This window comes from Colius striatus, chromosome 7 (genome assembly GCF_028858725.1).
Source record: "Colius striatus isolate bColStr4 chromosome 7, bColStr4.1.hap1, whole genome shotgun sequence".
In the NCBI taxonomy this organism is placed as follows: Eukaryota; Metazoa; Chordata; class Aves; order Coliiformes; family Coliidae; genus Colius; species Colius striatus.
Window position 1 is genome coordinate 31,688,970 of NC_084765.1, and position 14,259 is coordinate 31,703,228.

Here is a 14,259-nt window from a genome sequence, read left to right on the forward strand (position 1 = left end):
AGAGCCCCACACTGTGAGTTGTCGTTATTGAATTATCGACACAACCCTGGGTACGTGTGTGGCAATTCTGCTCCTGTGGTGCTCCCCCCTGACTTCTGTGATGTGGAATAAAGCCTTTTCATCTTTGCTAAAGGGGTAGGAGAACTCTGTGTAACTAAAAAATATACTACTGGGCCATTCTGACAGGGCAGATGGTGTAAAAATTGGACAGAGAAACCACAAGAAGAGAAATGTATTAGATTGAGGAAGACGATTTAGTGAGTTAACCAAAGGTGGTTGTAACAGAAGGCGCCTGGGACTTCAGGTTTAAATATAAAGACTTAATTTTGACATTTGCATTAATAATGTGACATTTGCATATTTATTAACATAGCCTTTTAAATTAAACTAGAACGTAGCTAATGCTCACAGATGTCTGCTTTCTTGTACTTCAGCATCATTTTGCTATCTCCCCATGTCAAAGCACTGCAGCCAGTCAGTGGTTACTCAGGACATCCCTATGTCGTGCAGCATGGCTACTATGAGCTCTAGTGAAACGGTGGGAACGTGGCCCCCGTGTTTTGATTCCAAAAAGCCAACTTCTCCTGCTTCAGCTAACCCCACCTCTCCCCACGTTGGGGCCTGGGTGTGTATAATGTCATTGTAGGAGGCGACGGAGTGGCAAACAGTGGAGAAACACGCATGGAACAGGCAGTATCAGACTATTTGCTGAAGATCCCGAGTGTGGAAGGGGACACGTTCAGCTGGTGTTCGCTCACTTAGGTGAGCCAAACCTGGGCATTCCCTGTCCTCACTCCTGCCTCAACTGCATCCCAAGGAGCAGCGTGCTCTGGGCTCAGCCCCTGGGCTGTGCTCCCCGGATCTCACCCAGGAGCAGCAACTGCAATTAAAAGCAGTAAATAAATTGAACGGACCGTGTGAAAAATCAAAGCTACGTGTTTCTTCTTCCCCCCAATCTGGTCCTTTCCTTTATATGTGGGGTGTTTTGTTCAATTTCTGAAGAACACGGAGGTGCTTCCACTAGCGGGGGGTGCTGCTCGTTGGCTCTGTCGCCGTTCCTCTCCTTCCTTGCCCCGCAGGATGCTCGGTGCGGCCATCAGGGCTCCGTCGCCGCCTCCTTTTGCCCCCGTCCCCGGTATCGCGGCCGCAGGAGCGGTGGCCCTGGCCCCGGGCCCGGGGCGCCGCAGCCGCCGCGCTCGGTTCCGCAGGGCTCCGCTCCGCGGGGCCGCCGCTCCGGCTTTTGCCTCGCGCCCGCTCGCGCCCCGCCGCCGCCGCCGCCTCCGCGCGCGCCGCTGCCGCCGCCGCCTGGGCGAGGGGAGCCCGCGGGAGGGGGGATGCGAGCGCGCGCCTCTCCGCGACACGGAGGGCGCGTGCGCGCGCGGGCGCGAGCCCCGTCCCCGTGCGGCCGCAGCGAGGAGAAGCGGCGGCGGCGGCGGAGGGACGCCGAGCCTCTTGTTTACCAGCGCTCACTCTCCGTCGTGCAAAGGGAGCCAGGGCGGAGGAGGAGGAGGAAGATAAGGGCGGGGGGGGGGGGGGAGAGACGCGGGAGCGGAGCTCTGCGAACCGTGCTGCAAGCGAGCAGTGAATTAATTGGGAGGAGCAGCAGACCCTTCCCCCCTAGCCACCTCCCCCCTCTTTTCCCGCCCCGGAGGAATTACAGACCCTTCGCAACAAGCTCCTGGGGCTTTGACCTTCAGCAAACCGGATCGCCTTCCTCGTCCGTCCCCCCCCCCGCCAACCTCCCTCCGGCTTACACACGGACATACACACACACCTCTTCCCGGCTCCCCCTCCCCCTTCCTTGGGCTGGGCTGCGTGAGGGGAAGGTTTGCAGCGCGCGCACACCCAGAGGAGGAGGGAGGAGGAGAGAGAGAGAGAGAGAAAAAAAGGAAAAGGATTTACAAATTCGCTGGGTGGTTTTTGTTGTTGTTGTTGTTGTTGTCGTCGTCCTCTCCCCCCCCGCCCCCCCCCCGCCCCCGGCGCGATGGCAAGGCGGCTCGGAGGGATGCGAGGAGGAGAGCTGCGGGAGGAGGAGGCGGGGTGCTGAGCTGCTCCGCTCGCCTTGCTGCTGCTTTGTGTGTGTGTCCTCGATTTTTCCTTTTTTCTTTTTTTTTTCTTTCCTTTTTTTATTTTTTTTGGAGGGGGCAGAAGGAGCTTGTGGCAGCGGCGCCGAGAGCAGGAAGAGTAAGGGAGGGGGAGAAAGCCTTTTTAATTCATTTTTGTTCCAAATTCCGCATTTCGAGTCTCTGCGGCCAGCCGGACTTGTGGTGGTGGCGTTGTTGTGGGTGGTGGTTGTGCGTGGGGTGGGTTTTTTCTCTCCCCCCTCCTCCCGGCTGCGCGGGGAGAGGAGCCGGGGGGATCCCGCCAGGGCAGCCCCGGCCCCGCGCGGAGGGTCGGAGAAGCTGTTGTTGTTTTGTAATAAGATTGTCTGGGTCGCACCCGCCCCCCCCCCCCCCCCCCACCCCTCCCCTCCTCCGTCTGCAGCCCTCCCAGTTTTTGTGTCTCTCTCTGCTCGCTGCCTCTGTGTGCGGTGTTCGAAAATGGAGGTTGAAGATGCAGACTGCCAGCCTCGATGTGCCTCATGTTTGCGACTCCTCTGCACGATGTACCACCACAGCCAGCGCTGAGGGGAACGCCGGCGCCCCCCGCCCCGGAGACCGCCCCGCCGCCCCGGAGACAGCGTCGCCTCGGGGCTTTCATGCCTTGTTGTTGTTGCCGTTAATACATCGTGAATATCTCTCTGGTTTTTTTGTGTGTGGTTGCTCCGGAAGATCAACACCCAGGGACCTCAGAAACCCTCCGGTTTGCCAGTCCGAAGGGTCTTGGGGGTTCTTTCCTTCATTTCTTGAGGCAACGTGGATTTATTTATCTTGCCCCGCTTCTCGTCCGCCTTTTGCCGCCTTCGTTATTTTTAGAGGACGGGGAGAGAGAAGAAAGCGAACAATTTTTGGACTTGGGGTTATTTTTTGTTGTTGTTTTGTTTTCGGAAAGGGGGATTTTGTCCAATTAAAAAAAGAGGAATGAAGTCTGGCGCTGGAGGAGGGTCCCTCGCCGTCGTCTGGGGGTTTCTGCTCGTCTTCGCCGCACTTTGTCTGTGGCCAACAAATGGGGAAAGTGAGTACAGCGCGTGTCGGCCCGGGGGGTGTCGGCAAGGGGCTCCCGGGGCGTGTGAGGGAGCTGCGGAGGGGTTCCCGGGGTGGGCGTGAGGAGCTGCCGCTGAGGGGGTGCGAGGGCGTCGGCGGCCTGTGTGTGTTTGGGAGCGCGTGTGCGCCTGGGGGGTTGTGTGTGAGGGGCTCCGGTGGTTTCCCCCCGCGGTGAGGGGGTTTTGCCCCTGCCCGCGGGGATGTGCGTGTTTTCCTCCTGCTACGCGGCTGCTCCTCGAGCACGTCTAACAACCCGGGGCTGCACGTCTTCTTCCCTCCCATCCTTTCCTTCTCCTACTCAGGGGATCGGCCGAGCCGCAGCCCCACACCTGGAGGAGATGATGGTGATGCCCACCCGTTCCCTCCTTTGTGTTTTCCCCACCTGACCTACGTACTCGTGCTACCCCCCCCTTCCCCCGCCAAACCCAGTGCAGTGTTTAGACCTCTGCAGCCAGGGCTGCGAGCTGCGTAGTAAACACTTGCAGGCTGGGAAGAACGGTGCTTTCTCTCTCCGCATGGAACGAGCTTGATCTTTGTCAATATTTAGAGGGTGTATGCAATAACCTGCCATAGTGAGTGAAGAATTCCTGGAAATAAGTGCCTTGCCTTTTATTGCCTCCGTAGTGCCGAGGAAGGGTTTCAGTCGCTCTGCTCGGGGTGCGGAATCACGGCGGCATCCCGCAATCTAAAGGTCACAATCTGCTGTTATTATTATTGGCTTTTTTTTACAAAAGGAACTTCTAGGTTGACACTTAACGCCTGTGCGTGAACAGGGACGTTTGGTGGGCCGATGGCCTATATTCTTAAAGGCGATTCTTGTTGTTGGAGCAGCTGTGTTGCATCTAGCATTCAGGTCCGTGCAGTTGAGCAGCGTGTGAGCTGCTTCCTCCGTCTGTGCCAGTGCTGCACCGAGGAAAACGTGGTTCATTGTGCGCAGCCAGCAGCCGGCTCTCCCGCGCACGGAGGTGTCCGGATCCCTCCTGCCGTTTATCCCTCTGGCTGGCTGGCTGTCCGTGTTGCTTGGGGAGTTGCAAAAGCCTCGACTTGGGGGTTTGGGGTGGGTTTTTTTGTGCGTTTCAAACCTGTAGTTGTATCGCAGCACCCGCCCCTTTCGGGCTCTGGGGGAAGGAAAGGGGCAGGGACGGCTGTGGCTGCGATTGATGAGCCTGCGATCATCACCGCGTTAGTCCCGGTGCTGATCGGTTTTCTTCTGCTATGCAGGGCTCATGTTGGACTGAGGATCTCTTGCATGAAATGAGCTATCCCTTCTTTTCTGGAGTATCCTCATAGACAAGGAGATGGGAGATGTGCCTTGGAGCCCAACCATTTTCGAAACGGCTCCATCTCCTTCGGCATCTGCAGAAGCAGGGATGTTTCCTGACTGCATCTTGATGCTTTAATTTCTTCCACTGGGTGTTTTTTGACATGCTCCTTGAGCTGTTGCACCTCTCACTTTCAACAAGATACACGTTGTAGGGAAAGAACAGAGAGATCCATTTTCTCCATTTTAAATGTAAAGGGAAAGCATGTGGAAGCTAGAACGGCTTTTCTAAAAGTATTAGTTTAGGATTGAAAAGGAAGGGAAGTTCTTCAGATGCACTAACAATGAGGCTAACTACAAAAAAAAGATATGAGCAAGAAGCGCATGGACGGAGTCTGTAATGCATGTTGAGTAATATTGTGTTTCATTAGGCAGTGAATGCCAATTAACTCCTTGCAAATTAAGGCCCATCTTAGGCTTTTGCCGTGTAGTGGCAGGGCCAGCTCGGACTGGAGAGCTGCAGTTTTACTTCCACGAGTTGAACTTTATGGCTAGAGCTGTTTGTAAGAGGGAAGATTAATCTCTTAAGCTTACAAACAAAACCCCAGTGCCCTTCTTCAGGGACGAGCTAACGTGGAGAAACAGAACAGGAGTAGGAGAAGATCTGATGTATCCTTGAAATGGTAGAATACACACTCACATTTGTGTTTTTTTTTTCCTGTCTTACCTAATACAGATCACCTTTGAATAAAAACGTGTGCCTAGTTCTGGCAATAGAATAATGCAGCAGCAGTACATTAGGATTTTAGGTTCCAGTCCTCTCAAGTGTTTGCGGTTGCCACTTGATTAAAATGACTGGATTTAATAACCTCTCCAATAAAATATCTCCTTCTGAAGATCCCAGGTATTTAAATATGGGGAGATATACTGAGAAACTTGTCTTAGCTGAATACTGCCTCTAATCGATCGTCTTTGTAGTTTACAGTTTAATAGCCTTTGTTTTCAGGAGTTATTGCTGAAAGAATTTTGCTGTTAGGGGGAAAAATGATCTCCAGAGCAGATGTTTTGCATCTCTTCATATTCTTCTCTCTCCCCACAATAGTGGAAGGAAGATTAATCTTAATTTTTATTTGTTTTTCATATATACTATGTCATAGCTAAAAGGCACTTCCATTTTCGGTCAAATAAGCAAGGCATTCCTAAATAGGAATACAAAGGAGTTCCAACTGGAGGGGAGAGACCCATCCCTTTAATGCTAAATTATATAAAATCTGTTTGTGGTTATATGTCAGAAACTTCTTTAAAATGCAGGTAACTTCAGTGGAAGGCTTCAGATTCAAAACCACTTGTTTAAAAATTCAGAGAATTTTCTGAGATGTTGTTGAGAACGGCACAAAAATAAAAAGACCCTCTACTAAGATAAAGTGTGTGCTGATGTAACAGTGCATTTGATGTCTAAAGCTCCAGCTGTCAGAGCCTGTTTCATCCTAGGGATGGGTTTAAGGTGAAGCGTAAACACGGTGTTTTCTTCCTCTTCTACCTTGAGCGCCGGGGGGGTTTTGATTTTCACCCTGCTGTATGTTTACAAAGGCAGTGCCTGGAAGGGGACGGGTTAAACATTTAGAATAAAAGTAATGGTTTTACATCTGATAATACTTCAGACTGATCGACATCTTGATGGGTCTGTCTGTGTTACCTCTGAGCTTTTGTTTGTCTATCCAGGCAATATTTTATGTTTCTGATGTTAATAAGCAGTAGCTCATGCTGTGTGTTTAATCCCTCTCCCAGGTTGCTTAGTAAAAACCCTCGTGACCTCCCGAGTGCCAGCATTACACACAACTATCTCTCACATCAGCGTTTTCATATACGCCTGGTGGTTACTGAATGTTGTTAAATGGGAGTTGGATAATTCCTTCTCTAATTGAGGTTGTGAATAGAAAATGCCAGAGCGTTCAAGGAATTGGTGTCAGCTGGGTTCACCAGACAGAGGAGAGGAGGAGAGTGTTCAGGGAGCGATGGTGGTTGGAGTCCATGGGAAGGAGTGGTCAACCAGGCAGTACTTTGACTTTTTTGATTGTGTTAGATTGTATATTCAAACCGTTTCCAGACCAGAACTGGAGCAAAGGCTTGCATGACTCAGAAACTGAAGGGGTTAGGAAATGGTAGTGGCTTAGCTAATATCAGGCAAAATGTGTTGAGAATGTGAGAAAGCAGAGGAATGGGTGTGGAAAGTTGCAGTGCTGAACCAACATTTGAGAGAAATGCTCTTCTTTGTGTAAAGTGAAGGAAATTGAACTTAGCTTGAAGTGTGTTGCGAGAAGCAAGGAAAGGAAAGGGCTGCAGAGAGAGAAAAGGCATGTCAATCAGTTTATATTCAGGACAACAGAAAGCATGATTCATTTAATTTAATAGGGAAATTGCTCAGATTTGATGAACTATTCTGTTTATTTTTATCATCTTTTCCCTGACCATTTGTTCCTTCAGACTAATTCTAGAGAATATTTAAAGCACAGCTCCAGTGATACTGACATTGTTTTCATCTTGAAGTACACACACAAAATCTAGTGTTAAGGAATTTCCAAGTGCTGATTTTTGAATCTGTCTTTGTTGGTAAATAATTAATTTCTATCAGTATATGTTACCTTGGGAAAAGCTGTTTCAAATCCTGTTTAATTTTCTGCTAAACAGGCATTTGCTGAGAAAATCTTGGAGGAGAATGTCTTCAGTGAGAACTACTTTTTTTTTGTTAGCATCAAACATTTAGAATTAAAATACATTTAGAATTAAAATACATTTCGAAGCTGAATGTGTGAGTTCTAAAGGAAATTTCAATTTGTGTTTAACTGAAGCTTTTTTTTCCCTCTTCCCCAATACATTTTTTTTTTTCCCCTCTCTTTTCCTCTGAGGTAGATTTTACCAGCGGTCACTGGAACTATTAACTCGGTGAGACCAGAAGAGGCAGTTTTGTTAAATGATTAATTACATTGTGTGTATATTCCGTCTGTGTCAGTTGGGAGCTGCCGCAAACTTCATTGTAGAGAAGTTTGTTTATGGTGCTGAACTTTGAGAGAGAGGGAGGAAATAATATATGCAGGAAACCTGTTTTTCTTACACTGGCTGTTAACTTTATGATCCCACACAGAAAACAACTTATCTAGCTCATCATCTGTAGTGGCCCTGAAGTTCATAAATTAGCAGATGTACCAAATTGAATTATTTTTTTCTTAAATACAGTATTTTTCTTGATTGTTGGTAGTTAAATTAAGAAACTTCATGAACATTATTTGACTTCCTTGAAAAGGTGATGACTGGGAAACAATGGCAACTTTCTGAAGTTCCTATAAACTGTGGTTTATGAAATGAAGTATGTTCTTACTTGGATTTTAGTGTAAGGTTTTTGCATTTGGAAATGCTTTGTGATGTTATCAAGTAGCAGCTGGTTTTTATTTATATGTGTGAGTTGTGCACATAGGAATGGGTAAACTGCAGTTTGTTATTGAAAACTATAATGTATGCTGAATTTAAAAAAAGCTACAGTGCAACTGATTTTCTCCAGAGTCTCATAATTCAAGCTACAGACTTGTAGTTTCAGATGATTTCCTTATCTTTCTGACCAAGTACAGCTTTTAAGGTTTCTGGGCTTAGCTGGTAATGGAACGTGCTGCTTTTAAGAGTTGTGTGTTCAGAAAGACTTCAGGAATGCCATGATGTGTTTGAAAGGCAGAAATACTGTTTTAGTATTTTGATCTATTTGACGCGTATAATTTTTCTATCACTGTAAATTGTATAGACAGCTTCTTTGTGTAGGTTACTTGGATTAGTTTTTATGATTTATGAAAGCCACTTTCAAAAGAACAGTTTCAGGGTTGTTTTTTTTTTACTGTACAAAAGCAGAGCTCAAAAACAGTAGTTGATGAAGACACATTTGTGATTGCTAGCCAGTCTTTCTTGTGTGGGGGGTTTTTTTTGGGGTTGGTTGTTTTTTTTTTTTCCCTCTTATCCAAGTCGTGACAGGTACAATCTGGACTGATTTCTGCAGTACTGTGTCTTTTTATGTGTCCAGAACTGAGACAAGCTTGAAGGATCAGCAAATGATTAGGAGCGTAGAGTGTCCATTCATATATTCCTGTGCTTTGCCAACAAAGCTATACCAAGTCCTCAAACTCCCAAACAGGCTCTAGTTCCTTTAGGCAGCACTTGGTGTTTTTGAGTAGTAAGTTGGATAATAGTTTGGTTTATTAACCAATTAAGGAGGTGCATTCTGGTAGAACTGGTGTTAACATGGTGGTGCATGGTGAAGGTTCAATTTGCATTTATCACTGAAAGTTTTTCGCCTTTGCAAATATTAAATATGAGCAGTTCCCTTAGGATATTCTTTCAAGGCACCAATTAACTTCTTCAGTGTTGCTATCCTCAAGAAGTTGCTGTTGTAGCACAAGGTGATTTAAAATGTGCTAAAAAGGAAGTTTGTTACTACTTTTATTTACAGATGGATTTACATAGGACTTGGAAGCTTTCATGTAATTTTATTTCTTTTTGAATATCCAGATGTGGACGTGTTCTATTACTCTATTCCTTTCTTGGTCAAACTAATAGTATGAACAGAAATAAGCGTCTATATATGTCAGTGACTTCCCAGATAGTTTTTTCGAGGAGACTGTTGTCTTTGACCCAGTGAGAAGCAACTTCACACTCCCAATGAAATACTGAAGTTGTTCCTCTAGGACAGCAAATCCACTTAGTAAATATTTTGGTAGAACAGCAAATGTATGCTTTTGTAGCAGTGTAAAGTCATTGTCCTAGTAACTCAGAGCAGTAATTTATATTAAGATAGTCACTGAAGTGCCAACTAGATTTTGCTTTCAGAGCTTTATGCTGTGCTGTTGACTTAAAGTGCACATTCTATGAATTGGAACGTTTGGAAGTAGGTAAACTGCTTTATGTATGTGCTTTACTGTCATAGTTTGTAAAACAGGTGTGTGTGATGTGTTTGTGAACACTGAGGATGTGCGTTTTAGGCAAGTCTGGTGACTCAATGAGTTTGTTTGCTACGTGTTGCCAGCGAGGCACATGTTATTGAAATAGCTTTGTGACCAGTCAGAGTGAATGTTATCTGCAAACCTCTTATTGGTGCCATTACATGCTGTAAAGATAGCTCTGTTTGCTTGGAAGTGTGAGCATCAGCTCTGATCAAAACACTTTCTCTTAGCAGGTGGGCTTTTTTTGGAGCTCTTGGCTGAACATCCCTCCTCCCTGGGGACGGGAGCAGTGTCAGCATATGACAACATCAGGCGAATGTAGAGAGTATTAAGAGTTCTTGATGATAGAGGCGAACTTTACATGTAGTGGTTGTGTTTCTTTCTTTCCTGCTGCTGAATGGGTAGTGGGTAATTTTTACTGATTGTTTTCAGAAGCTTTATAGTTCTTTCCTTCAATCACAATCTAGTACACTACTCAATTAAGTCAGCTACTTATACAATACTCTTCAAATAGTGGAGGGTTTGATTGGAGGCAGGAAAGAAGACTGTTTTGAAGTTTAGAATGCATGAAATGAACACATGCTGAAGTAGTCAAAGATCCCTTGTACTTTTTCAGAGAGCAGCCTGCTTGAATGAAAGGTGCTGTACCTGCTGTTAAGTTTATAAACTTGGTTTATACAGATTACTTTTTAAATGATTCATCATGCTGCATTACAAGTATATCTGACAGGTTTAAAATAAATGGCTTGATGGTAAGAGGGAGCATGCATAAATTACAGCTGGGATAATGTGCTCTTTGAAGTATCTCTTCCATTTGTTACTACTGGAATACAGTAGGTAGCTGCAGCTGAATGTGTGATTCTCAAGTGCGGAGTACATCATTATCTTCAAACTGTGTTACAGTGGCAGTTCTTACATCAGACGGATGAGATGAAGTGGCAGGGAGGACTAAGGTGCTCACTTTGTATTTGGTTATGTACACATTTCTGCTGAAATGTGAAGGTTATTTATGCCATGAAATGTCTGTAAGCACAGCAATTGAAGGGGTCTGTGAGTAGCTGTGTGTTGGTAAGGTTAGGATAGCATCACATAGTTTTATTTCGTCTTTTTTTTTTTTTTGTTAACATTGCTGTGGGTTTGTAAGAGGTGTTCTGGCAAGGTGGTAGGAGGTTTTCCCTTATGCTTAATAGGACATTATATCTGATTTGCTTATGGATTGTGGTACTCAGCTGGAGAAGTCTTCCTGATATGTTCACAGGAAAACTTTAGAAATGCTCAACTGTTGTGTTTGGGAGAGCTTGTTGGTGGGGAAAGAGAAGTCCAGATCTTTGGGATGCAAAACCAGCTTCCCCAAACATAAGCTGATGCAGTGATTGTTTTCCTGATTTTGTAGACAGGCAGCTCATTATATTTGGGAAGCAAGCTAAGTCATTTTTAGTGTAAAAAAAAAAAAACAAAAAACCCAAGCCAGCCCTAAAATGATTTGTGATAGAGCAGCCCTCAAAACTCATCAGATGTTCTTCAAAGTGGAAAGTGGTGTTACAGAGAAGGGTAGTTCAAATTTTAAGTCTTAATAAAAAAGGGACAGCATTTTGGAGAAAGATCTTCTGAGAGTTGCTACTGGACACAGTCTGTAACCGAACTTTTGAAGACAGTTGTCTTGGACTTCGGAAGGGCTTTATCCCCAGATCTCACTGGGGTAGTTTCCTCATTATTTGCATTGGCTTCAGTCATCTCTCATTTTGTCCTTGTGCAAATAGTACGTTTTTCTTCCCTGCCTCCCTTGTTTCCTCCCCTTGGGTCCTTCTGTGTGAGAGTAGTATGTACCTTGAAAGGCTTAAAGGCACATTGCAGACACCCCATGAGAGGAGCAAAGGCATTGGCACTGCATTCATTGTAAGAACAAACATGTATTTGCACTGCTCAGCTGATCTTAGAGTAGCATTTGACTGTAGTGTTAAGAGTTGAAATTGCAATGGAAATACCTTGTTTGTCCAATCCCCTGTGCTCTTTACCAGTGCAGAAATTGCTTGTGGTGTTTTTGTTGCTTTCTCCTGGGACTATTGATGTGTAGTTGAATTGATACTGTAGTCTTCTCTAGTGAAATTTCATATCTCCCAGTGGGGATTTGGTTTGTTCTCCAAAATACCGATGGAGTTAAAAAGTGTGGATTGTTCTTGCTAAGCTTTCAGATGTCTCTACCTTTCTTTTAGCTGAGAACTAGTCTTCAGAGCCCTTATGATGGCATAGGCTGTGTTAGGAGTTGACAGACCCCCTGAGATGGAAGGAACCTACTGGAATCCTGATGGTGTCTGGCTGCTACCACAGGGCTTTTATCTGCTGCTTCTCTCCAGTTGTCCTGCATCCTCAGCAGGTTGGAAGCAGCTTGTGGTTCAGTACTGGTTGCACTCAACATCTTCTTTCTGTTTCTTGTGAATGAGGCTTTAAAATATCTTCTTTTTTGAGATGAATGTACATTTTATTGGTCCCTTGCAAGTCCCATGTCTCCTGGGAAGTGTGGAGGAAGTAAACATCCAGCTGTGTGTGTACTTTGCTCCTCTTCCTTGCACCTTAGAGGTACCGAGACTGAGGAAAGGACAGGTGCAAACCCATAGGACCTATGGCATTTTATATGCCAGAAGTCAAAGGGTCTGTTAATGCTGTTGCTCCTGCACTGTGGAGACTGTGTTTTAGTAAGTTATTCCCTTGTAGCTCTTCAGGAGGCTACACCCATGGTGGAGGTTGAATCTGTGCAGTTGTCACTCTGCAAAAGAGCAGAACCAGGGTTTAAGAAAAGCAGATTTGTGTTTCCAAACTTGAGACTTGGCTTGGTTTGAGACCGTGGCTTGAGCCTGCCTACATCCTGTCTGGGAGTGACTGAAGATTTTGATTGTTTGTTTGTTTGTCTGTTTCCTTTTTTGTGTGTGTGCTAATAAAGTGTTTGTATTTTTGTCACATTCCAATAGACTGACTACTTGGACAAATGTTTTTCATTGATACTGTGCATCATCAAGAGACATGTAATACCTATTTAATACTTAAAATAGGTTATGAGAGTCCTCTTTAAAAATTCAAGCTTGTATATGCCTCCATGGGTTGTGTTTCTAAAGTGTGGCCGGTGTTGCTAGTGAATGAGCAGTGGTCTTTTCATTTTGGTTCATTTATTATCCTACAGCAACAAGGCACAGACAGAGAAATGCATCTGAGTGTGTGCATCTGGCAGTGGTTTTGGACTTCAGGGAAACACATATGAGATGGACATTTGTTTTTCCGTGGTTTGTGTTTTCTGTATCTCTTCTGGTAGTTCATTGTTTAAATAAACATGTTGCATTAGCTGTAAGTCTTCAGTGCCAAATGCCCACTTGATGAGATGCACCAGGATTCTGTTCTTCCCAAGCCATACTGAGAAACAGCAGCTTCACAATTCAACACATTTGAGGAAGATTACAAAAAGAGTTTGGGGTGGATCACAATCTGCACTTCAAAAGCAGTAGCTTTGGAGTAACTCCACTATAACACAGCCCATGAAAAAACACTGTCATCTTAACAGATGCAGTGTTATTTTGGAGATTCTACTGTATAAATACATGGACCATGGTTAAATTGTGATGGCAACAGATGGAATCTCAGTTCTTGATTCTTCCTTCTCTTTAATATTTAAAAAGACTCCACAAAGTAAGAGGCGAAAAAACCCCAAACATCGAGGCTGAAAATAAGCTGTCTGTAAATTGTTGGGACTGTACCTTTTGGGCCTTGTTTCATTTCAGATATGTCACTGCAGATTAGACTTGGGCAGAGTAAATGCTCTGCTCTGTGAGGGAGTCTCTGCAAGTGCTACTACTCACGGCTTATTGTACGATTTGCATATGAATAGGATTATTCAGCTATACTCACGAAGTGCCAGCAAGATTGAAGTCAGAGTTGGTTAACCTGGCAAAAAGATATTTCCAGTATTTTTCATGAAAGAAAGTGATAGTATGAGGACAAGAATTACACATGCCACTGGCTAAGCCAACATTGTCTGAGGATTTTCTCTGTGATTTTGTAGTTGATATCAGTGACTTTAAGTTTGGCTGCAGTGTGTTGCAGTGTTTGAGAGGAAGAGAATTGAAATGTGGGAATTGGATGTTGTATTGTAACACACGCATTTGTTTCTCTTTCCAGATTTGATTTTTTTTAAATCCTGTTTTGGCAAGTATAAATTGAAAGCAAGGGGCTTTTTCTTTAATGAACAGCAAATAAAGCGTAGCAAGATGTTGTTATCAGTGCATTGACCTCTATCCATCCACTAGTAGGGTAGAAATGCCTGAAGTTAAATGCTTTAACTAAATTTTAGAGAAGGACCAAGTCGTTTTTGTGAGCAACAGCATTGGTAGTCATGCCTGCTAAAATAGGGAGTGATCACATCTCGTGCTTCAGAAGCTGACAGTATGCAAGGGTTGGGAAGAAATTGTATTCCTCCTCCGGGTGTTTGTATTTCCCTCTCCATTTGTAAAATGTAGAGAAATGCTATTCTTGAGGGCTGGTTAGAGGACTTCATTTTTAGAACACTGATGTGACTTCAGATTCTTGTGTGACTCTTACCATCCAGGTGAATGTGCTTTCACTGGGAAGCTGTGAGCTGTCAGGTGTTTGAACACTGCACTGTAGCAGAAGTTCGAGGATGGGGATGTTAGAATCTGGTGGCTGATAAGGGTATAGTATGTTATGTTAAAAATAAACTCCACGTCTTCACAGGTGACTTAAGATAACCTGGTGTCACATGCAGTTAGAATGAAACAAAAGTTGAGGCTGTTGTAGTTTTGCCTCCCTGTGAGGATTATGCTGTGCTGTCATCCATTTGCTGCACAGGACTTGGTTCTTTAAGAGCAACTGC

The 14,259-nt window shown here is 45.0% G+C and overlaps 1 protein-coding gene across 2 annotated transcripts in view; it reads left to right on the forward strand.

Moving 5' to 3' along the window:
* The first annotated feature begins 1,832 nt into the window (after positions 1 to 1,832).
* IGF1R (insulin like growth factor 1 receptor) overlaps positions 1,833 to 14,259 on the forward strand; it is a 188,112-nt gene continuing 175,685 nt past the window's right edge. For both annotated transcript variants that reach the window (XM_061999120.1, XM_061999121.1), the window contains exon 1: positions 1,833 to 3,114. In XM_061999120.1, the coding sequence (XP_061855104.1) occupies positions 3,021 to 3,114 (94 nt within the window). In that variant the 5' untranslated portion in view covers positions 1,833 to 3,020. The remainder of the gene's footprint in view (positions 3,115 to 14,259) is intronic.